Source organism: Styela clava, chromosome 4 (genome assembly GCF_964204865.1).
Source record: "Styela clava chromosome 4, kaStyClav1.hap1.2, whole genome shotgun sequence".
Classification (NCBI taxonomy): domain Eukaryota; kingdom Metazoa; phylum Chordata; class Ascidiacea; order Stolidobranchia; family Styelidae; genus Styela; species Styela clava.
This window is the reverse complement of record NC_135253.1, coordinates 18,189,528-18,216,359: the sequence shown is the minus strand read 5'-3', so window position 1 is coordinate 18,216,359 and position 26,832 is coordinate 18,189,528. Positions and strand designations below refer to the sequence as shown.

The window sequence follows — 26,832 nt, the reverse complement described above, 5'->3', positions numbered from 1 at the left end:
TCAAATGTGTACCTTTTATGGTGCAACTTTGTTATGCGTTTAATCACCTAAAGACACCCCTGTGGAATTCAAATCCTAACTCTAACCCTGTCATCGTCGTATTAATACTAAAATCACAAGTCACACAACCGCTGAGATCGCGTTTTGTGTATCACCTTACCTCATCTGTATATTATCACCAACCGTTCGGCTCGAAGTTCGATCGGTATTTTCATTCTGCGCATTTGTTCCGTTTCCTCCATTTGTATTGTTCTAGAATGCAAATAAATAATAACAAAAGTTGAAGGCACAACATTGAGAACTCTTATCTCAAATTCATATTCGAAAGACTAAAATTATGGTACAGCGTTGTAGTTGTTACTATCTGATATCATTACTTGATTATTTATCATTGTTCAAAACAATATGCAGCGGAAACGCATATTACAATCTTAGCTAGGGCAACCTTGACCAATAGATGTAATATAATAGCTCAGTAAGGGGTGGCTCAAAATATCTTGTCCCAATTGTCTATCGAGTCCCACTTGTCTCATGGGACGCAGCATTTTTCGAGACACCGCCCAATAAGTATCCAATAAAAGACCTGGTAATTGGGCGGGTACAGCCAATCTGCAGGAAGCGTGGTCATTTGTAAATATTACCATTTCTTGTATCTTGCAATTGGATCGGCATTGTATTAACATTTGTCATTCTACTCACAAGGATCATATTAACCATACAATAATGTCGGCATGTAGCTTACGATAATGATACCTTCATGTTCATGTCACTGCTACAAATTCATTAGTCATTCATTAGTTTATTCTGTAATTTGTGAATTTTCGAGAAACAAGTGGTCGCGCACAATAGTTTCACATTTTGAAATATAAAGAGTAAATTGTGAAATACGTTACAATGAATTTGTTATCGGATCGATACTGTTGAAGTACCGCTGTATTTATCATTGAGAACGTTGGAGGAAATTACCCGCGCTATCCTTGATTACAACAAAACCGACCAGGCGACTTCCCTCCTTCGTATGACCGAAAAACTCGGTTTTTGCCATGAGATGTAGAAAAGTATAACATCGATGAAAAAGCATTGCGACAAATTGAATGAATAGGATGACGACAAAAAATATCAAAAAGAAGAACGCGAGTGGGTTGAGCTGCAAGAAGTGTATATAGTACATTTGTAAAATTTAAAACTCTTACATTCTATGTTTACTTTGAACTCTTTCTCTAATTTAAATTGAGAGTTACTTCAGCTTCCGATTATCATTACAACTATGCATGGGAGAGACTCACGAGAAAAATTCATGAATAATTTAAAATCAAAATGAGGTATTCCCGAAGTACGTGTACCAAGTTAGGGTTAGGCAATAATTCAATTCCGATTTTTTTTGTTGCAGTTCTATTGCAAGCTCGGGAACTGTCAATGTTAGCTAAGTCAACATCTCCCTGTCCATAGGTTTCAGTCCCTTCTCAAAAATTGATGTAAAATAGGCGAACTAAATTAGTTACCTCTATATTGGTACTCAAACTTCAGAAGCGCCCAAAATTGTTGACGGTATGATTGATCGTATCACACTCGATTCAAGAATGATACGATATTTATTAATAGCAACGATAGTTTATTAACTCACCACAATAGCATTTCCATATTTGTCATGTATTGTAATATTGACGTCGTGAATAATCATTGTCAGTGAGAATGTTAAAACAATCCAAATGCTATTAATAAAAAAATAGCCAGCTGTCATCTTATTACGAAAATCCTTTAATTTTCCTCCCATGTCTTTCTTCGACTTTTCTTCCTTTTTTGGATCCACAGGCGAAAGGTATTCATTGATCAATTTTATCCAAAACCATTTCTCCTTGTCGTCTAAAACTCTGAAATACGAGTTAACCAAATTTAGCCACTCGATTCAAAGCCGCGAACAATATTGCCCAATGCAATATTGCAATCCGAACAATTGGTATTGTCAATATGATTATTTTGGGTACTCCTGTAGTATGCAAAACAAGATGGCGGACAACAAAACGTGATAGCCTATGTGTACCGGGTTAGGGTTCGGCCATGATTTTATTCCAATTTTCCTTATTTTAGTTCTATTACGAGTTTGGGGACTAGCCAAGTGACTACCGTAGTATTTATACCTGGAGTTAAGACCTAACTTTAACTTGGTACACATACTAGGTTCCGGTGTCCGCCATCTTGGTTCACATACTACAGGTGTACCTTATTTTGTACATTGAAATACATTGCCCCATAGAGTTCTAAGTTTGCAACGCTATAAATAAAGCAAAATCAAAAACTTACAAAACTTCCATGTTTTTGAATAAAGCGTGATCTTCCAGATTCCACCATTTCTTCGATTGCTAGACATTTGAAAAGAAAAAGATTAGTTGTAATGTAGGTCCTTTGGATATCGAGTCTACGATTTTTTTTCTACGTCAAACTCTTTGTTATTACTTTCAGATTTCAGTAAAAAAATGATGTAATTGTTGTGATATTAAAATTTGATTGGTATTTTGTGCACATCATTTCTTAAATCGTTTTTGTTTACAATTTTCAAATTTCTGAGACTGAAGGAATGAGGTTTCACACAAATTATAAAAACCTAATCATTGTCTATTTAATACGATTATAAAATAACGACTCACCTTTCTACATGCTGTCTTCTCATTAGAACTCTCATCTGCAACCCAAACATGCTGTTTAATATATATTTTACTGAATGCATAATTAAAATATTGATATATATATATATATATTGCGTTCCGCCTATCATTTGAAGTTTTCGTTATATTTCAGTCACAGAAAGAAATATTCGTATATATACCTCGACGACTTTTTACATTAAGTAACTTTTTTCAACAAAGAAATTATGAAAACCATCTATGTACGGATCATTTTAAAATAGAAATTATAACTTCATTGGTTTATATTAATTGGATTTGAGGTACATGCCCAGAATTTTGTTACAACGGATGAACTGACAATCTAAAGTCGTATAGACCTGGTAGCTATATGTTGTAAAATTTTATTATTTAACAGTAATGAATTTTATACCTGAACTCGTTTGATTTTCAGTCTGCGTTCCTCGTGTTTCGTTTTGTTTCATATTCTTTTCATACCGTGGTTCCTCTGTAAGAACTGTCTTATATGGCGATAAGCACATTGCACATTTGCACGAGTTTAACCAACCGCAACTGTAACTGCCGTTGAATCTATTTTGCATTTCTATGTCGCCGCCATCTTTGCTAGGTGCTTTCTAAAGGTTATCAGAAAATTTATAAAAGAATAAAAAGCAACAAACACCCGTTTGTTTGCTATCGATGTTTGGCCTATAATAATAACCATTTATGTATTGCGACCTGTTTGTTTTCGTCGGGAGATTTTTCTTCTCTTGTGCCCCATGTAACATCATGCATGTTGCAGTAACTATATATTACAAGGAATATGAAAGCAGAGGGCACACATATGTAGTACAAAACACCATGCAGTAGACACAATATCTCCGATGGATGCAATATGCCGGTTATTCCAAACATTCCAATCATTACCAACATGAATAAAGAAGTGGGATTCAAAATATCTGAAAGGATGAAAAAATCAATCAAATTTAGAGTGAACGAAGCACATTTTTAATAGGTAATACAGATTTCTGTTATTATACGTCGACCTGCTTTTGAGGCATATTTTGCTAGTATTAAAATTGATAATATCGGTAATAAATTTTGCGGCTCGATTTATAAATTGGGCAATATGCACAACTTTCAGTAAGTTAACATAAACAGTAAAGCACGTTTGAATTCATTGGTGTTAGTTCAACATTTGATTTTGTACTAATGTAACAACATATTTCATCCAACCAGTTGATATTACTAAATTGATCGATAACAATGAAGAATAAATATCTATATCTTACTGTCAACCATTTGTCCAATAACTCCGACCAAAACGGCCATCATCACTAGTGCATAGATGAGAGATAAAATTTGAGCCACGATAATTTGAAAATTGAGATTGGTAGTATAGCATATGATGACAAAAAATATCACTGGTATCAGTGCAGCCATCAATCCCCCAATTGGACTCATGCCGAATACATATTGAAAAGCTCCTTGTATAATTAGAACGACAGTAGCAGGTCCGAGAAGGGACGCTGCCATTAATCCTATCTGAAAAAATTGGAAAATAAGTTGAGTACATGGGAAAATTTTGGAACATAAATCAGTTATTTTCAAAGCCACCTGATAAGCAATGTATCCATGATTTATGCACTCATTCTCTCTGATAGCTAGTTTTGCATCTAGTAAAATGTCGAATACATTTGCTAAAGTTGATGGCCCCCATCGTCTGCAAATAAAAAGGGATCATTAATCGCCAAAATTATGAAATGAACACTTGGATTTGATCTAAATTGTTGAGATGTCTAACCGTCTCTGGTTATAAAACTCTTTGAATTCTTCTGGTGCAAATGTGTAAGAATCGGAGACAGCGCAGTATTCAATCTTCTTGCCTGCTTTCAACAATAGTGTACACAACCACCTGTCTTCACCTGCAAAACTGATTCCGTTAGATGTCAGTTTTTTCAACTTTTTAGATATATTGCTGTTATGAATAAATGATTCAAACACTAACTATTCTGGTTTCGACTTATGTTTATTGGCATATTAAATTATATACAAGCCAGGTTGAACTTAAAATATTCCAGTCTCCTATAAATGAGGGTTCCCTTGTTTCAAATATGAGTGAAATGGGTAATGAAGATATTGCAAAGATGCGGATGTTCATTACAATGCAATTTATCACGGCTGTTCATTTGAACCAGAAAGTTACCTGCCATATTATAAGTTTTTACCTTGATCCCACTGTATTTTCTGTTGTGGACTACTAGCAATATTAGAGTAATTTCCAGCCACATTTGGTTCTATTAGCGCTGATCCTCTAAACAAGCTGAAACATCCAGGACTGCATAGGACGCATCCGAGTACGTCTTCTGTAGTTTTTTGCAACCAGTGTCCAACTGCGTACTCAAATTTTTGAAACCAAACGACAGGTCCACTTCCTACAGAATGAAATAAAAAAACTTACAAACAGATCCATAGTATTAAGTAAATTTGCTACTGCAAATGTGCAGTTTATCCTATAACTGGAATAATTAGGTAAAGTATCACGATATCCTAAATTGTCGATTAAACAAAAAATCAAATATCCCATATGGGGATGCTGAGCAATAAAAATTTTAAATTGCAATTTGATAATGAAATGATACCAATTGGATGAATTCTGCCACAAGCAGCACCAAGATTTTTGTCTCTTTTCATTAAATCCAATAACGTTGTCAATGAAGTTGGTTGAAAGTCGACATCTCCGTCTAGAGCAAGCAAATAAGTATTTTCCAAGTCGAAGTTCTCTTCCCTTTGTAAATATTTCAATATGTAGTGCATATACATACATTGCGACCAACGTTTTCGATGTCTAAAATGTAAGTTAAGGAAATATTAAGTGCTATCACGACAATAGAAAAAAGCCTTGCCGAACAGCAAATGTTTTGCTGGATTTCAGAACACGGTTTGATTATTCAAATTTGTATTTTTGCATGATTTCACGTATTCCATGACTAAGGCAGGGGTGTGCAAACCTTTTTAACAGGCGGGCCAAATACAAGTAACTGGGTGAAACCGCATGCCGCACTTAGAAACTCTACGTACGAAAGTCTCTGGATACGAAACATTTGTAGTTTTTATTAGGTATTTCTCTGTTTCTTTCTTACCACGTGTACCTTGAATAATTTCGTACTTGCGAAGAGGTTTCCATAATTGGAACGGAGAAGGCGTTAAAAGTTGAAACTTAAGAGAGAACGTAATGCACAAAAATGAGCACACGGACATGAAATTCAGAATTAGAATTTACCCTTTTTATTTTGCAGTTTTATTTGATTTTTAATTTTTTTTTTTAGTACTAACTGATACGTGTATCAGCGTCTTTTCAACTGAAACTGAGTGAGACTTATTGTACGTACCCGCTGGAGAAACGAACGGGCCAATGGGATGGCAGTTAGTTGATTGGCCTGTGGCAGGGCAGATAACCATGGGCTTCAATTTTGATATTGCTTACGACACCAAACGTTGATTCAGAAAAACGTAAATGTAATTACGCGATTATTGTCATTATCAAATGAGTGAACCTGATTCCCAAACCCCCATCAGCCAATAAAAGATAATTGGGACCGGAAATCTTCTTCTATTTTGCGAGTCGGTGCTAATTTAAATATTTCATGTCGGCTGTTATGATTTTATTTTTGATTATAATGTAATATCATAAACTTAAACTGAACAACATTGTCATCAACGACGCCGCGATAAATAGTAAATAATATTTAAGAGCTATTTTATACTCTCTAAAATGCAAAAAATAAAAAAAAATTGGTCTTATGTTCGGTCGCTATAAAAATAAAAGGATGAAAACAATTAATTACAAAACAATTTACTTTTAGATTTATTGCCAACGCCGCACAAACTATCTCGACAAAATGGAAATATGCGATAATAATTGTAAAATATTTTCAAATAAAAAAACATCCTCGACGTGAATTGGGCACTTTAAGTCAGCGTTAATTGAAATCCTTTCATGCCGACTTACTTTACTTTACTGCAATATTTGCTTTATTTACTGCAATAAAAAATGAAATAATTGTAAAAGGTTTCAAATCCAAACGTTGACGGCGGCACTAGGATATGTGCGCCAAATTCGGTATTCTCAAAAACACAAAAAACGATAATCGAAGTTCGCGATATTCGAATATTAAATTCGAATTGAACATCCGTGCTTCAAGCATTGCATTAAATTATCCTGAAAGAAACAAATGTCACTACACACACGCTTTTGTTTCTGGTTTTCGGCCGTTCGTATGTAGAAAATTTTACGTTAGCCGAAGCAATATTTTTATGATGAGAATTCTCGTAAGTTGGATTTTTCGTATCCAGAGCCTTTCGCAGGTAAAGTTTCTACCATAGATGCAAGCACAAAAAAATTGTTTATTTTTATATTATTGATTTTACGGCATTGTTCGGGGTCCTGGCAGAAATGTTGGGTTAAAACGCAATAATTTCTAAAGAAACTGTTATTTAAATTTATTGTCACACCGACTTTAAACAAATTCAGTGAGAAAGAAACACGCTTTTAAAACTTTGTGTATTTTCTAACAGTATCTTTCTAGTTAATTTGACTGATATGACAGTGGCACTCGAGTACTGGTATAGGCGACGCCATGTGATTGAAATTGCTCGCACGTTCCAGATTAATTAAACTGAAAACTCTTTCGCGGGCACATCCTTCAAAATTGGCACTTCTCCGCGGGCCGCACAATTTTTAATTGCCCTCGCATTTGGCCCGCGGACCGCAGTTTGCACACCCCTGCACGCAGCTGCTGCTCTGTACATGTATTTTTAATCCGCGATATATATATATACTTGATATACACACGTGCATTTTTTCTCTATTCCAAACGTGCTTTATTTTGTTTGATTGACGCCACTGCAGAAAAGTCAGCGTCGCAAGAATGAGAGGTTGCAAATGGCAAAAGTAAGCGGAGATTTCTTGCGCGCTCTTGTGGATGTTCTAAACAAATGTTTGACCAAAATTCGTCTAATGACTGAGGGTTTGTTTTTAGATCAAAATCTGATGTCAAGTCAACGAATTGCTCAACGTGCACTCATATACACAGTATTTCAAATAAGAAAAATGAAAACATTTCCAATAAGTACAATATGTAAAATATTCACCATATATATATTAGTTATACGTTTGAAGCAATTCTGTTAATTTTCGGCGCGCACCTAGAAAATCACTGTGGCGCACTAGCGCCTCCTTTGGGTACTGCTGCATTTAGGTAAAAACAGCGACAAAAACATTTACATGGAACTGCGAAAATATATATCTGGCGACAATATTGATTATTCAAAAAATTGGATTGAGTGGTAAAAAATGAACGCCAACAGTTTTACAGAAATAATGCCAAAAATAATTTTATAAACGACTATATTTTGTGATTCAGTATATGTCTACGCTTTTCATATTTCAATTTTCCATTTTCCATTTTAATTTGTTATAGAAGACTTTTTTACTTACTTACTTACTCGTTACGTTTATTCAAAACATTTTACATTTGAGTTCAGATTTACATTTATCGAATTTAATACAAAAACATTATAGCTTTAAAAAATTACCTGATTTTTGAATTGTCTTTCAAATGTATATTGAAGTATTTTCCCCATGGTAATTCGAATTGTATTCTTCCACCGTATGGCGTTTCACAAGACGTGCCTTTGATGTTATCGCTGGAGCCTTTTGGAATTTTCCTAAATGTTTAGATCAAAACAATTATTATCTACAATATACTATTTTAATGTTTGTTTACTAAATAACAATGGCTTTTTAAGAAGTAATTTTTTCTGTGTAAAGCAGAAATGAAAATTTACTAACTGGAAGGATTAGTTCAAATTATATTTGTCTGTACATCTGCATGGGCGTTGTTCTTGGCTATTGGACTAAATACCCCAAAACAAAGACTATGCATGTATACGTACTCAGCGGCTGGTCCTATTAACTCGAGGAGGCGATTGACATAATCGTTCAATTGTCCATCTTTGAAAGCATCATCAAATAAAACGTGAACCTGTTTAAAAGATACCCAATTCAAGTAAATAGTGACAAACGATGACTGGTGTGATGACTCTGGGTATATTCACTCAACTCAGACTACATAAGCCTTGCTTCATTTACAACCATTCGTTAGTGTACCGTTACACTGCTACTTATTTTTTAACAATCAGAGGAACATTACTTTGATATTTCAATGTATATTAGATGACAGTAAATAAAACATTAATATTACAAGCTAGTTTGAATGTAAGATAATTTGATAAAATTAGATCACAGCTAACCTCAAAATCAAATTTATCCACGTCGTTACTGACGTACTGACTGAGTCTAAAAAACAAAAAATCCGTGAAAAAAAACATCTAAATATTGAGTTTTGATTCAAGTCTGAAGATTCAGCCATATAAATGGCAAGGCATAAAGTGACTTTTGTTTTATATGTATTCGTTTATCAAGCAAAACCAAAACCCACTATATTTGGATTAATTCATGTGCAATCTAATAATGATACATGCAACTAGTGCGGTGATGCCAAACATCTGAATGGATATTGTAATTTTAATTGTCACCCATTGGCCAGACTAATCTGGTTAGGATGCTTATACATTTTTAAAACTAGGAAAATGTAAAATGTAGCCTATACGGATATACAGGTGTCTCAAAAGTAAGTATACACTTTTAATTTTGATTTGTTTTTTAGGTACTTATCATAAAGCGTTCATTTCGACAGGAAATATAGTATGGGAAGTAGTAAAATTTGGGTATTGTTTGCATTTCTCGACAATCTAAAAAATGACAAGTATATTCCCCATGCAAGAAATGAGGTGCAAAATTGATTTTTAGCAATTTGGAATTAATTCGGCTCCTACACGACGAACAATTTATGTTATTTATCGTAATTTTATGAAACTGTATCTGTAGCAATGTGTGAGTTGTCGAAAAATGCAAACAATACCTAAATTTTACTACTTATCCATACTATGTTTCCTTAAGAAATGAACGTTCTATGATGAGTACCTGAAAAGCAAATCAAAATTAAAAGTGTATACTTACTTTTGAGTCACCCTTAACTTTATAATATCATTACTAAAATATCGTCGTTTTATTTTTACTGTGCTGTAGTGACCTAATTATGCCAGTAAAAATGTTTATAAAAACATGGAAATATAAATTTATTGCAAAACTTACTATTTCATCAAAATTAACTTTAAGATTTTCTATTCTTTTGTTATAATTCTAAGAGCATTTCACCTCATTATGCTTTTTAACAGTTGAGTCATCTCCTGTTCAGCTTCATGCCACATGGTGGCGCACAAGAAAACTTTCGGAACACAAGAAGAAGTGTTGCTGCCCGGGTTTATCTATATCGTTGTAAGATACATATATTATTATATATGCATATTTTCTGTGATTATTGATCAATAATGCTGTAACTGTACCAATCAACTGTGTTTTATATATCCATAAGAATTTTTGTCACTGTACATTGCATACAAAAATGGCAATTTAGAAGATCATAATAAAAAACGGAAAATTTTAAGATGTACAATAATAGATTATTTTATTTGATGAATTATCATTGTGCAGTTTCTATGATTATTGATTAATAATGCTGTAGCTGTACCGACCAACTGTGTTTTATATATTAATAATTATATATACAAAAAAATAAATGGTAGTGGTACTCTCCACTTCTTCGTTCCGACAACGTACTTCATTGTTTCTTGGGTATTGCCTTCTATTTAACATCAAGGATTCGCTTATAAATGGTCCGGCAAATATGGGTTTCACGAACAGAAATTCTTTTCTAAAAAAAATCATTTTTTAATTTAATAATTTGATGAAAGTTTTTATCGCTTATTTAACAGTCGATAAAATAAATAATTTTACTTTTCTAATTTGTTTGGAATCCTATACCATATATAAGACGTCAATAAGGAAAGGCCGATCGATGCAGTTGCCCAACCAATTACAACTATCAGCATCATCTTCCACAAATCATCCAACTGGTAAGTCTTCCAACTGATGAAATCATTTACATCGCGATATTTTGGAGCTGTAGAATTCAATAAACTAAACGTTTAAGAAGCATTGTTTATAACCACTTGTATATTAGTATATGGAAAGGTTTATTAGATGGAATTTAAATTGAAAAATTATAAAATCGAAACAGATATTGATGTGAAATGTAAATTAAGACTTTGGCTGGGTCATCTTGATTTGTTCTTTCGAAAATATAATTATTCAAAGACATGCATACTCTCATTTGTGCGCTAACCCAAATGTTTCAGGCTAGACGTTGATTACATAGATTTTGTTTTAATAATTAAAAATGGAACGGTATGCATATATGACGTGTACATTACAAGTAAACAAAGTATATATGCTTATACTCATTCCAAAGAAATCCATCAGCGTAAGCATTTCAGGATAAGGTTGCATCATCGAGAAAGCTCCACAAATTGCACTCATTAATGGTGTTGCGACTGACAACGGGATGAAGAATCCTTGTATTTGTATAAGAGTTTTGCAGGCTATAGTGCCGAATAAAAACGTTCCAAGCGATGACAGACAATGCGTTATTCCCACAAACCAAAATGATGTCATTATTCTGCAAATATGTAGAATATTGTTTGTAACGAATTTTAAATAACACAAATGAACTTTGAATATTAATAGGCGTTATTGTATATAAATTGTCTGCTTTCGATTGTGGATATTTGGTCAACATAAGTAGCAATATGTTAAAACTTATTAAAACTACATTCTCTAAATAGGTTTGAAATATTAGTTATCAGAGCCAGCAATATATCATAAAAATATTATCTATAGAACCTTGAGCATCTTTTGTCAATCCTGTTGTAATCTTTGAAATAGATCAGATCACCGCCTGTTCGTTCAGAGACAACAAATTTGTTTCCATCAATCCCGGCATATATAGCAAAAGATAGTGATACTGTGTAAAAATATACATATATTATTATAGGATAAAGAAGACATTATTTGGAATGTGTTTACATTATTATAGATGCATGTGTTTGGAAAGGTGGCATTTAAAAAAATTGAATACAATATGAATATTATTATCCAGTCTAACTTTAATGGAACTTTGCATCACATCAGGTGATAACATTTAAATCGTCATTTCTATATATCCTCACTGAATGCAAACAAAGTTGTCTTGTTACGTTAAGCATATTATGCATAATATAATTCCGTGTATTCCATATTCAACATTTTAAAAGAATGATCAAAACTTGAGCTCTAAGTATATTAATCTAAAATATATATATAAAATATCATACAAGCGATAAAAAATTCCGCAATTTTAGTTTACCCATAAATCAATCACCAATCTAAAATATCAGTGTTCATTTCTTCACTAACCTATTACGATAATTCTGAATATTGAAGAAACGGCGGAGATCTGAAATCTTGCGTATTCGCAAAATTTCTGTTCATTTCTCAGTCTTGAAGAGTCAGAAACAAAATTCTCCCAATAACGAGTCGACAAAAGAAATAATGCTTAAATGGAAACAATTTTAGTTGATTGGAATAGCTTGTGCGACATATATGGAAGACTGAAGAATTTTTGATCAATTTTACTAACTGATATTCTCACTATTTCAAAAATGGAACAAATAATATGTATTTGTATATAAAATTATTGAATCATTTGTATTTATTAGGGATATTTTTTTTAATTTTATTATAAAATAAAAAAGTTTATTTTCTAGAATTTCGAATTGTTGAATTTTAGTTTTTGAATAGCAGTAATTGTGAAAAAATAATGAACATTCTTTACATAATTTGGTCATTTTAATGTTGTGAATATAAAAATAATGAATAATAAATAAATTAATAATGAATAAAAAATTTGTCAAATTTAAACATACTTTTTGTTTAAGTTTACTTACATAAAAAAGTACATGCGGTAACCCCTATGTCACGATCTTGTTCGTATACTGATCCACATATAATAAAGTAACCGACCGATAGAAGACACTGTAGAAAGAACGTAAATAGTTAGTAACCTTAATATCATGAGAACAGCATTTCTTCACATTGAATTTACCCCCGGGGGGAAATTACTCCATTGTTAGGGGTAAATTGCGTTATTGTGAAAAGAGATTTTACTAAACAAAAACCACATATATTTGCTTGTTTTGTTGCAAGAAATTATTATGTTGCCGTTGTTGTTGCTCTTGTAGATATTCTTCTTGTTAAGAGACTCCGCGTCTAAAGTTAGAGCTGTTTATACTTTTTTTGACGATTTTTCAAGAAGTGATCCCTAATGGCTATATTGGGGGTAAATCTTGTAAACTTGTTCGATAAACCTGTCAAATAGGCAAAAAAAAACAACAACTAAGAACCACTGCACTAAAAGATAACACAAAATGAGAAAACTGATGAATACAAAAAATATGATATCCACTACTTACACACGTAATTCCGATTTTTAAATTGGTTGGAGGGTCCACACCGTCTGAATTTGAAATGGGCTGTTCAGACGTTGTTGAAGTTTGGACGCCAACACTATTTGCTCTACACATTTTAGTTAAAATGGTAATCCATGGTGGGACTAGACCTACAAGTGGAAACAGTAAACAAGCCAGGGTAGCATCGATGTTTGGAATCACTTTCAAAACAAGAAAGGTTAGTCCAATAGCGTGAAATATATCTGGAACAGTAGCCTGAAAATCAAAAAATATGTCAGCATAAATTCATATACATTCAATGTAGATCAAAACAGCAAAACTATTTACCAGCACGAGTTTACGCCAGTCCAATTTATTTGTGGGACTTGTTGTGTCCTTCTTTTTGGTAGATTTTAAAAGTTTCCACAAGCTATAAAAAAACACCAAAACCTCAGGAAAGCATAGACAACTCATCAATATTAACATGACCATATATCTCGGATAATAATATTGTTGAACTTGACCTTCTTTCACGTATGGGCATCTGCTATCACTGTAGTCTTGTGTGTAGGCGTTGGCGAGAACAAAAAGTGTAGACTAAAAAAATAAATATTGCATATTGCATATTTAACAAAGTATAGTTATTAGTGAATTACAGATGTACAACATATGTTGAACACGAAAAATAGATAAAACGCTATCATAAACATTATGCTAAGACATAAGACTCAGGTATTAAATTAAATAACCGTTAATTTATTGTGCTAATATACATAATATATATATCAAAGACATTGCTGATTTAGTTTTTGTTACCAACGCTACTGAATTCATCTTATTTAGTGACATTGAAAAATTGATAACAAATATTACATCCGTAAACGACATTTGTACCTTGGTTACAAGAGCCCCAAGCAATACGGCACCGAATATCACCAACGTGCTGACCCATTTTGCTGCCTGCAAATAAAGTTACGGATTATTACTAGAGTGTGGGTTCACATCATTCAAGGTAAAATAAATAATCACAATCATTGCCTAACGGACAGATAGCGGTTAGCTTTCGCATGTATTCTTGTGAATAACGCTTCAGAAGTATGTGTACCAGTATGGAGGTAACTAATTTTGATCGCCTATTTTACATCAAGTTGTGTGAAGAGACTGAAACCTATGGGCCGGGTTTATTCACGTGGCTAACGCAAACAGTCCCCGAACTCGTAATAGACCTAAACTAAGGAAAATCAGAATAAAATTATGGCCTAAACCTAACCTGGTACACATACTATGGGAGTATCGAAAATTCTATGTTTTATCCAACAAATCATTTTTGGTTTGATCACATTTTAGCAGCAATACTGTAACCAATCAAACCTTGACTGAAAACCTCATCAAAATATCATCCTTCTTTCCGCGATCTTCTTCTGTTTTCTTGGGGAAATCAATATAATTGTCTTCGTATTTTCTGCAAAGCACATAAAAATACAAGCTATTTAATATTAATAAACCAACATACCTATCCCAAAATATATCCAACTCCGAAAATTGAATTATTTTAAGTGAAAAGCAGTAACTTTTCATATTATAAATAACCATGTCCATAAGAAACTAATTGTTTCTCTGCGGGAAATACTGTCTGAAAAAAATCTGAACTTTTTTTTATATCAGAACTAGAATATCCTCAATTTTTTAGTATTTTGGAAATCCAACTATCTATAGTGAAAGAACTTATAAACAATGAATTTGTACCGAGTGACTTGAATTTAATTGAATAAATAGAGTAAAAAAACTGAAATATAGACATATATATAAACCGGCCATAACGACATATACCGTCCTCAGGTTGTCAGACCAACATAGGTGATCTTTTGCTTTTGCAACGCTTAGATTGTGCATAATTAATCGAATGAAAAGCAATACAACAAATTCCATTATATTTGATCAGACCCACTTGTAGAAACGAATGGCGCTTCTAATGGGAAAGACCCTGTCTCATTAATTTGCGAACGGTAGAGATAATTATTCTCGAGAAATTGTGAAAGAGGGGGTTCTAGCAAGAACCTCTGATTTGGTGCAAATAAATATCTCAAATTTTGGCAAGGTTTAGCCATTTCATTATCAAATTTTGCTGAAAACTGCTTATTTCATAACGCGGCTAATGCGCACAAAGATTTCTGAATGCCCCCAAAATATTTCTATATGCTGTAGATTTAGTGTCCCAATTACTATGATGTTGTCTGACACTCATAACCACATTAAGAACTAAAAGATAGACGATGTGGTTATGGAGGTTGTTATGAAAGTTTTACTTCGGCAGTTTAAGCAAGGCATCTCAAAAGACATTGGACGATGACAATCTATTTTCGTTTAAGAGTCAATGTCAAGTGTAAAAAAAAAATGTGTTTTTAAGGATAAAAAAAATGGCATGGAAAAGGTTAATATTTGAGGTGTATATCGTTTAGCATTAGTTGATTATTCTTCGTGCCATTGGGTTCAGTGGCAATACACATCGTGGAGTGACCGCACTCGCATTTTATTTGTACACAAAAATATCGTCAGTTGCAGTCTAGGTCGGGCGTAATGATGTCACAATACTTGAGGAACTACTACAATTTAGAATTTCTAATAGTTGCCCAAACCAACAATTGCAGATGTAAGGCCAAATTATATCAAAGTTGTTTATGGACGTTAGAAAGTTTTTATGGATAGAATATTCCTATTTAAGATATTAAAATAGGATTGTCGATGCAAGAAAGCTAAAAATGTATGCGGCAAAAAAAGCGAAATAATTTGTCAACTCCTCTAATAGTTGTAACCAGTGGTGAGATTCAATTTTTTTGTCAGCTGGTTCCATCACAAAAGTGATATTTTTCATCTGGTTCTATTACATAAAATCATTGACAGTAACCAGTAATGCTGACCGGTTCACTGATCCCATAAAATTCAGTGAGACGGTTCTATAGAACCGGTGCGAACCGACTGAATCCCGCTACTGGTTGTAACCCAGTATGCACGTATGCACCCAGTATGCACGTATACAACGCGAAAATTACTTGCTTTAGCGCATCAGAGTTCAAACAAATTATAAATTTACACATTGATACCCCACAGAACGAATTAAACATTAGTTTGTGCCAGCATGCGATAACAATGTTTGGAAACAGACGAATTCTCCGAACTTCAATAATGTAATCTCATTTCAATTAATATTCGGCGTATGTACACCAATGATTGAATAACCTCGGTATTTTTTTTGTACTTTCACTTTTAAGTTCACCAGACTCGGTAATATCAAATCAATTATATTTGTATTTCGTAATATGGAGGTTAAGTTTCGCAATGTCCAAACTCTTCTGATTCGAATTTCATCGATCGAAGCCAGTATAAATTCAACAAACAATTCGTATTGGGTCTTGTAAAATAGAATTCTCATAATTGATTTATTCCTACCTAACTGTTAACTATGAATATGAAAATTGAATGTTTTTTTATCAGAGAATCGCAATGGAAAAAATTCCACAGTTCCGACAAAATAATTTAAAATAAACTTACGCAGTGTTGAAATATTGCTTTTTTTTTACTTTAACGCATGTAATCCTGCCAAGAATGATTGGTCCATTTTGGTCAGCAGAAGAGGAAGAAGGAGCATTCACTTCCTGCTTTGGATATAAAACGTCATCTTCTTCAGTTACTATACGGATGCGAGTCTTGAAAAAGTTACCCGTTTCCTGTAACGAATAGAAATAAAAAACTAATACAGTATAACCATCAGTTAGATAGGATTATCGAGTTTGTTATGCTGAATTTACAATTTTTTAATATCAATTCAAAATAAAATTTTAAAATCATTAATTTGATATAGATTTCATGTTAAATCTTGAATAGTTCGGTAACAGATATCTTACAGAAAAAGAAAATTTATTTTTTATCACGCTGAATTTGGTCACGCAGTACGCAGGCCTAACATACCGCAAAAAGCGATTCCCGGAAGTTATATAGTGATTTTATCAGTCAATGGTAATAAACATTGAAATTTTTTTGATGAATGAATATTTTTGGTATAAAATGAGTTGTATCGAGGGACCGAAACGAATAGTAGCTAAAATAATTGTTCTCGTTCTATGTGATGATCAGAGCGCAGGAACGCAACCGGTTGAATATATTCAAAATGTTGCTTTCACAGCGTTCACTTCGTTCAATATATTTTTTTGAATAATCACATTGTGCTTTTGGCCGGGCATAATTCCAGGAGAAAAAGTAATCAAATTTCAATGATAAAAATGAGATTAATTGAACAAACGTACATTGATAATATCGTCTGTTTTTTTCAATTTCTCCTCTTTTGTTTGTCCGCCTGAAGACTCTTCCGGCGCATCGTTCTCGAAAACTACGTTTTGGACTAGATGACTTAATAAAGTTTTTAGGATATTTTCAGCAGTTTCATTTATAGAAAGATCACGTCTGGCCTGATCAGCTATAGCTTCGAAGAAATTCGCTCTCGGACACTTGTTGAGTAATAAATTTTTAGATTTCAATTTATGATACAAACTATCAATTTGCTCCTTCGTCATTTTGGGAAAAACTTTACGACTACATGTCAATAAAACTTTTAGGTTTAGTCTGAAAATCAAGTTGGTAATATTAGTTTTTCTGATCTCTAAAGCAGCTTTTCTTAAACTGTGTTCCGCGAACTTCTTCCGAGTGTTCCGTGGAAAAAGTATGAAATCACGACTATATTGGTTGCCATGGCGATCTCGGGATCGTGAAGTTGTTACCAAATTGGTAACCGTTCAATATCGCGTCACCGTCGAACTGAAGCGGACTAACTTCTTGACCGTCAGCATAGGAGGGGAAAATGAATTTATTGATTCATATACACATCATTTAAAATAGAAAACAATAAAAAAATGTAATGAATGGAATATGTAAAATATTCAATCATATCTTAGTTGTGTTAGTTTTCGCGGCGCATTTGCAACTTGCAACAGTCCCTTTGAGAATCGCTACACCACACCATTTGTCTTTATCAATTTTACCTATTTATTTTTTGGTGTACCGCGAGGCGAGATAAAAAGTGTAAGTGTTCAGTGGCCAATAAAATTTGGGGAACGCTGATCTAAAGAATGTTGCTTTAAATCAATGTAGTGTTCTGAGTCATTTGGAAATCGCACTAGAAACTGTCAAATATTTTATCACCGATTGCGGATTGTCAAATATTTAAAGGCAAATCGCATTCTATTTTAATTAATAACATGTATGCAGCGTCTAACTTCTAAAATTTTGTTCATTCCAACGACCTAAATATTTTCACTTAAAACCCAGTTCATAAATACGAAATGCTCGAAAATCAGAAAAAGGATTCATGGTCTGATTACGTTATTAGTTAAAAAAAAATTATATCAATCAGAAATCTACAGTCATTGTCACAAATGTAATTTTCCAACCATGGTAATGAGAATTTTCGGCTATTTGTACTCTCGGTTTCATTTGAAAATATACTTTCATCTGCGCTTTTCTCCATTCACGACACGTAATTGTCTGCTTATGTTCTAGATCGCCACGTCCCCTTGTGACCACCGTACTGTTTCAATTCGTTACTGATCTGACTGTTTTTATAGACATTGTGCTCCTTTTGTGACAAAAGTATCGTAATCAGCCTTTGACAGTGATCATCATTTAATGATTGACGAACTATGCGTAGGTTTCTCTACTCGCCAATAAACAAATAACGGTCAATTTAGCCCTTGAAAAACCAAGCGACATTATCGAAGTCAAATGGCACCAGCGCAAGGTCTTGGTAAACTTTAAATTTTTCGTTTTGCTTATTTGAAATATATTTTTTTTATTTTCAGTCGGCTTCTTATGATATTTTTACGCAAATCACACTTTTAGACTGTTCTCAGTTTTAATTTTAAATTGCGACGACTTACGTCAGCCCACACTAACAAGATCCAAATTAAAATAAAGTGATATCCTATTGTCGCACTGAAGAAATAGTTGTGTTTTGCGTATATATGTATTGTATTATATATGTATGAATATTTATATTATTCAATATGACGGCTTATGTTACGCTTCCGTAGCCAACTTCGCAAATTACAAGTTATTGCAATGACATCATCAGTTACTTTCATTTGTGTTCATGGTTTGCTTTGGTATAAAACAGCGTACTCGCACATTGAAATGTGGCAAATAGAAATATTATTCGGAACAATTGGTCAACATATTTGTGGATATAATTCTAACATTTTGTGGATATTCAAAATATTCAGTTTATGAAAAACGTTTCAATTTGGATGGTTTCATATATTCTAAGCTGAGAAACAAACCGCTAAACGCTTGTGGTGGCTTTTGAATATACCATTGCTCACACAATTTAAAATAATTCACTAATATATTATAATCTCGTTTTTTTGCCATGGTAAAAAAATATTGCGTCGCACATTCCAACTTTTGTGGGGGAAAACCGCTCCATAAGCAGAAAAGACATTTTGAAAGAACTTCACAAGGCTTTATTATAAAATGACAATATAAGTACTCACAGAATAAAAGTACAATCGCGCCCTCCCTGTACCTTACCACCCGCTTGGAAACCACTTGTTTACTTTGTGGCAAGTTTTAACAAGTGTACTTATACACGAGCAGTCGCAGGAATTAGAATTCAAGTACGTACGTGATATAAAGGTTACCAAATACATTTCGGTTAGATCCGCTTAGGCCTACATAATGTTTATTATTCATATGATCACGTGCCGTCAAACGTCGGCGTGAAGGCGGATTCTGAAAGTTAGGCATTTGTTCAAAAAGAATTGTTTTAAAACAATTGTTTTAAATATCAAGTTTTTTTGCCTGTTTTGTTCAAAATTTTTTTGTTTTAAATTGGTTGAAGAAAAATGGATGTAAAAACTTACTCGGCGCTTCTTATTTGCAATAAACCTTTTAAAACGCCACAAGTATCGATAGAGGCTGATACACACCATCTCAAGCTGTAGTTCAGTGGTTGGCGCAGTAAGACGCAACCGATAAGCCATTACGTGACCGACCCTACTGCGACGAAATCACTTTGCGAAATTTGAAATGCGATCGAATAAATGAGTTTGTATAACCTTGAAAAACTCTATCCCTTCCACTTTTAAAACAAAGTATGCTAAGCATAAATTAACCGGACAGCATTAACCGTAATAATGCTTTCATTTCATGAGAAAAATGTCAATACATGAACTTGAAATCCATATTATGGCGTCCTAACAGATTAGTTGTGGCGTCTTTGCTCCAGAGGCATCTTACAATTAGCCTAGTCTAGGCTAGGGTGTCTCATCGTTTATATCAGTAGATCCCCGCCGATGTAAGCATATTCTTCATTATCACAACCCATTCGTTTTGCCGAAGGCTGCCCTTGAACTAATTGCTTTTGTAATAGGCTCGTTGGCAAAGTTTCATAATTTTTCTTACTCAAAACGTTTCTCTGATATCTCGGATAAACATTCCGGTTGAAATCGTATGACTTTGTGGAGATACAAACGTGGCGATAAATGTACGCAATAGGAGTAAAAGTCAAAATAGGAATTTTTACTTACATTTTCGAAATTATAATTCCGGCTGCATGTGCAGCTGCCAGAATGCAACGTTTTGGCGTAGTTTCGTGGCAATGCAAGGGGTATTTCGATAAAAAATACAAAAATTACAGAAAAAAATTGATTCAAAACAAGCTTAAAACATGATGTTTTTTTTTTTGGAATTGATGAAAAACAAAACCCTACTGAAAATCGTTGCTCAAAAATTGTTTTTGGGGTTACCGGTGATGCTAAAGGTACGATAAACCGTATTGCACTGCTTCGCTTGGTGTGAATATATTTCAAGACTGTTGTATCTGCTGTTATAATACCGTGATAAATCAAATTAATTGGTTTTGCAAAGAAGAAGCGTCTGGCAGATACGGTACTGCGGTAAGTTAAAGTAACCCAGTGAAATTGACTTATTCCTTTCGCGATCTTACTATTGCGGTAATGTAGGTTTTCTAGCAAATTTAGCCTACCGTATTTGTTCATTTTGATAAGAGCAAATTGAATTTTTATATGCCGTTCCATGACCGAATAGCAGGCCTACATATAGCAACAGGTACTGCGGTACTGGTATGGTACCGCAGTGAATCACGCTCTCATCTTTTCGTTACAGTTCTGATGTAAACAACATAAATTTTGTAGCCTAACTTATTATTTTAGTTGATAAAAGGAAATGAAATGAGTTCCTATATGACAAGGAAGAACCGTTCCGCGAACGAATTTCAGCTACTGATAAGTTACCGTAACGCATATGATTATCGGGAAATCGATATAATTTTTATTTTGCCCTGGTACTGTAATGGATAAGTGACTTGGATCACTCGATATTTCAATTCACGTTGAAATTGGAAGTGGGACAACCGGCGTTTAGGGGCCGGAGTAGGCTACCTGTCAATCAAGTCATCGATTTAGTCACACTAGTTTAAAGTGTCAGTAATCAAAGATGGATGTGTCTCCCTAACAGAATTTAAAAACAAATATTTTGCCTACTTTTTATGGTACATTCGGATCTTCATTCATATAAGCCATTCCAAACATACCATTCGGTGGCACAGACGTATCTATACGTCTTTATAAAAAGAAAAAGTTTCATATTCATAAAATTACTTTTACTACAAAATCAATAGGCTTTGAGGTGAAAGAATAGATTGTCTAGTCATTTCCAATGCCCGTTTCTGTATGCAAATGAGCTAAAATATCATGATTTGGACCCAGAACAAGGGCTAGCATCAAGCGCGGGGTAAAAATCAGAAGCATTAGTTCTTGTTCATTACCTCCAAAAATTTTAATAATATGGTATGAAAGACATAGCAGAAAGCGTAATTCAATGGAGTGAATGCTAATCAATAACTTCTTTCTGAGTGAAACTTGGCTAGCGTTTGTACTCCGAACTTGCTTAAAACTAACTGGAAAAAGCTTTGTCATTGTTGAATTAAATAGGATCTGTTTTGATCTCGATATTTATATTCGTGACAATGGAAAACATCATACAGATATCATGAATCTCATTATTAAAATATTCAACATAAATATTACATTGGTGCAATCCAATATTACAGTCGTTTAGCTTGACTCATTAGGTTCCTTAGTGGCTGGTATTCATGGCCAATGATTTCAATCTTGAAGTGAGGTTGAATAGAAACAAAGTCAAAACGCGCATGGAGTAAGCAGCATCACAAAAAACATGCCCATTGCTCCAACACAATAAAATATGTTCATAGCTTGCACGGCAATGAATTTTCTCCCCAATTCAAGTAAGTTGGTTTCGCTCTTCTGCCTATTTGTTCAAGACGTGTGTGCGATGAGTATTTCCACAATGAACAAACGAAGAAGGATGCTTTTATGGGAGGATATTGCATGGTGCAATTGACTAACCCCTAAATTAGCATAACTCACGTCACAATACTTGAAGATATACTTGAAATTCGACTGTTTGTTTAATACCCGGAATTCTTGATAAATTATTTCCTTTTGTTTGTTCATTTGCAAGGCGTGATGCTTACAATATTAGCAAATCATTAATAATCATCATGGTTAAGTGGCAACGTATACCCTTGCAATTATTATATTCATAGTTTTCTTCGTAGGACGAGGACTGTTGATCATAGAAAATCGTAGAAGTGGACGAAAGTAATGGGCCATAAGAAGAATGCGTACGGAAATGCATAAACACATGTTAGCCAAAGTCGTTGAGTTTGGCGAGACGGGAAAATGAAAGTAACATTATAGCATAAAAGCTAATATTTTGTTACCTTAAATTCGATTTCTTTAAAAGTTTTGTACATTTCGCCCCTTGTTAGGAGATAAAATGCAACACCCCCATATGTGGAAGTTGGAAAAATACAAGCATTGTAAAAATTATCAATTAAAACGAATGAAAGGGAAAAACAAAAGATCGAAAGACTATATTTGAAGAATTTAAATTGGAGGACAATACTGTATTGGTCGATATTGAGATCATCAAAATTTACTGTGTCTAATTTGCCTTCTTTTCAACCAAACGGTTCTCAAGTTGCTCAAAAATAGGTATTTAACTTGAAGTCTCGAAATAGCATACAAAGACCGCAATAAATTTTGTCGCTATTTTAGGACGGTATAAACCCCAGTAGTGGGATATTTGTCTGAAATCTTAGCGCAGCATTGACACGTTGAAAACTTTTATAGATATTCGAGAGTACAAAACGAAGCAGGTCATAATAAATACCTAGAAAACACAGCGTAAACAAAATGTGTTCATTGTTCAAAGAAAGGGAGATAAAATCAAAGTTTATTGGATTGGGTATATGGCACAGCATCGATGTTAATTTTTCGCTATGTTGTTTTAGATTATCATATATATAAGATTTCTTCCGCCAATATGGCGGAGGACGAAATTAATAAATTAGGTAACAGACTGCGAGCGGAAAATAGGAAAATTGGAGAAAATTCTTCAAAAGATTTTTTCAAAGTTATAGCTCAACAAATACGCAGTGATGGTTTCTCCAAAACTATAACACGCGAGAAGATTCGCAAAAGTTGTAATGAACATTTAGAAAAAAAATTCATGAAACAAAATAACACAGAAAAATGGGAAGAGCCTCCGAACGAAGAAACTAAGGAAGAATATCTGGAAAGAATTTTCAGTCTCGATTACCGTGGCATCGATTCAAACATTATCCAAGTAAGTACTTAATTGTGGTAACTAGCTCAACATGCAATGGAACTATATATTTTTTACTATATTGAAAATTTCATTGCAGAATCAAAATATTTCTTAGTTAATCACTTATCTAGCAAATGTGAAAAATTGTGATGTTGGTATGTTGGTGCATGTTGTAGCTGATAATGTTTGACTTTTGTAGGCAACATCAAACGTATTGAAAATTCCCATCATCATTGTCACCTCATCTCCTGATCACACCCAAGCTCAACGAGTTTTTAAACCAATGAGTCATACCCAGAAAACATCTACGCTTATTATTGGTCGCACCGAAGAAATGGTTTTCCACAATACCGTTGCGTTAGAAGTCAAGTCGTCTGCTGAATTACCAAAGCAACAGGAAACGTAAGATTTTTTACCGGACAACCGAAAGTCGCTAAAGACGTACAGAAAAATCATAAATGTTCATAGTTTTACTTGCGGAACCAGGCCTTAATTTAGTTTATTAATTTTGGACGTATTGCTCAAACCAAAATGTTAGTCTCACGATTGGTTACCACTATTTAATTACAACTGGTCCTATATTAACATATATCCATATTTCAATTATATCACATTTACTATTATCGATCACAGGTAAAGCATTCAATATCTAAATTTATGCAACATCCTATTATAATTGATACAGGTCACCAGTAAACTCTCCCTCAGTCCCTGATAATAGAAACAAAAGTCAAAAGAAACGGGTAATCAGCAGTTCAGAAGATCGACCATCTACTAGCGGAAGTTCTCAGCAAGGTTCGTTTAGCTTTATGTCAAATCTGCGGATAATATTTCTAACGAATAAAATCTGAGAATAATTCAAATGACAGTTTGCTATTTGAGCAGGGGCTAAACAACGTGATTAAACACAAAAAGTGAGCATTCAATTGCTGAATATACAATTCATTGTTGACACAAATTCAAAAAATTACCAACAGAACAATGCTCAAATATATGGACAAAAAAACTAAAACAAAATATTTTTTGTTCGTTCTCCAGAACCGTATCCTCAACTAAGCTGGAACAATGAGGGACCGAATTACCACAGCTGTGCAATTTAGTATTACAAGTATTTCTAGTGGGTGTGGCAAAGATATTTTTGCATATGCCATTCCTGACCCCACGTGACCACATCATCGAAAGATTACGTCTTTTCACTCGTCCGCTTTCCCATTGATTCACTTTTTGTCCAACTACGAGTAAAATGAACCTCATTCGAAAGGAAAATAGACGTTGTTATGGCATCGGTGTTGTATTGTTATATTCATTTAGAAACATCCGAATCTTTATCAAAAGTTCTGTAGTATGCGGAAAGAATTTGCTATATTATGTCATGGCACTATACTTCGTAACTTCGAAATGCATGAATTTAAACCTAAAAACCCACTTTTTATAACATCAGTAGAAATCTAATTGGATTCAACAGATTTATATTCTAAGATATTTGGAGGAACTATTCTACTAAGTGGAGTGATAATGAAAAAAAATGCGTGATAGCAAGAACTTGTATAAGGTCGGTCAGATGAATCGGCTCTACATCGTCTAAGAAACCACGAGTAATATAAAAAGTCAAAAAAAGTCTTGGGCGCATTTGGGCACGTCACCGACTGATGCCCTCAAATTGAATACACTTTGTGTCTGTGCAGTGTGCAAAACCAACATGCCGTTCAATAATATGTCATGTTTCTCAAGTATTGCCCAAGTAAACTGAACAAATTGATATGTAATTTCATTGATTTTGACAAACTTTCACAGCTTTGACATCCTATAATTTAAAGGTAAATTTTTATTAAAACAATGCAAGGTTTCATTGACATAAATCCGATATTTCCTGTCTCTTATTTCAATCAATTACTCACTCAGTTTTTTCCATTAATAACATTGCAAACAAGTAATAAATAGGACATTTAATCAGAAAAATTCATATCAAAAAGCGCGCATGGTTAGAGGAAGAGTGCTCGTTGTGTTAACCATTAAAATATCTCCGAAACGCATTATAACTCTTACATCATCAACTGATAAGATATTCAATTAATAATTTAATTGTTGATTCGTATTTGTACGTGACATAAATGTTTACCAAATACACAACGACTCCCTCTTAAAGTCTTAGGCACACGCAACTGTTTAACTTTTTCATCGTTTTAGTTTGAACAGGAATATTAATTAATAAGCCACTTTCATTTTAGAGAGCTTTTACGAGTGCTTTCGTTTTTGCTTTGGCTGCAGAAATACAAAATCTTTTCCATAACACGTCTAGAAATTAAATAATTATCGAGCAATAAAATTCTAAAATCTGACGACTTCGTTATGAATATAAAATGTAGGTTTTTATTCAAACTTATATATTCACTAAAAAGAACAATTTTTATTAGGCATTTACTTGCTTATTTTAGCAAATTTTACAAACTCAATGTGAGGTCCCAAGTTTTCAGTCGACTGTATTCTTAAGTGAAACTGTCATGATCCCACGTGGTGCATGGATTTTTAACTACCTATAGACCCATCGGATGAGTGGTTCAAAAACAACGAATATATATACATATTTTTTTAAAAGAGTCTGTAATATTTAGTATTATGCTTTCACTACAAATAATTGTTCAAATGCATTTATTTTATAGGTTATATGGGAACTACGGATGAAGCTGAAAATGCCCAAGCAAATAACGGGTTAGTAATTGTATAGTCAAAACGCTGTCCATTCATCGCGGTATCAATGAAGGGGGCTCCCGAAGTATGCGAACCAAGATGGCGGACATCGGAATGTAATATGTGTAGTAGGTTAGGGTTAGGCCATAATTTTAGGTAGAAATACTACGGGAGGCTCTTGGCTAGTCTTCGAACTGATAATAGGACTAAAATAAGAAAAATTGGAAAAAAATTATCGCCTAACCCTAACCTGTTACCCATGTTACGTTCCGATGTCCGCCATCTTGGTTCGCATACTTCGGGAGCACCCAATGAAGTGCTTGTCGCTAGCTTCCCTTGGGCTGTCGTATGCGGTATTACAATATAATATAGC

At 33.7% G+C, this 26,832-nt stretch overlaps 1 protein-coding gene across 1 annotated transcript; it reads right to left on the bottom strand.

Moving 5' to 3' along the window:
* Nucleotides 1-2,046: 2,046 nt before the first annotated feature.
* On the bottom strand, nt 2,047-17,638 carry LOC120326565 (chitin synthase chs-2-like). The gene is made up of 17 exons (XM_078111957.1): nt 17,372-17,638; nt 16,620-16,795; nt 14,442-14,532; nt 13,965-14,030; nt 13,419-13,667; nt 13,245-13,346; nt 8,580-8,668; nt 8,220-8,351; nt 5,264-5,469; nt 4,850-5,056; nt 4,426-4,546; nt 4,239-4,344; nt 3,914-4,166; nt 3,360-3,580; nt 3,055-3,256; nt 2,646-2,680; nt 2,047-2,360 (listed from the first exon to the last, which is right to left on the bottom strand). The coding sequence occupies exons 1-17, from the start codon at nt 17,636-17,638 to the stop codon at nt 2,298-2,300; spliced, it is 2,586 nt and encodes an 861-aa protein (XP_077968083.1). The 3' UTR covers nt 2,047-2,297.
* Between the last annotated feature and the right edge of the window lie 9,194 nt (nt 17,639-26,832).

Coding starts and splice junctions, on each gene's coding strand:
- LOC120326565 (XM_078111957.1), bottom strand. CDS start 17,638: ATGACGAAGGAGCAAATTGATAGTTTGTATCATAAATTGAAATCTAAA. Junction 13,347..13,418: donor ACTGGCGTAAACTCGTGCTG/GTAAATAGTTTT, acceptor TTTGATTTTCAG/GCTACTGTTCCAGATATATT. Junction 8,669..13,244: donor CTTGTTTACTGTTTCCACTT/GTAGGTCTAGTC, acceptor TCTTTTAAACAG/GTTCACGTTTTATTTGATGA.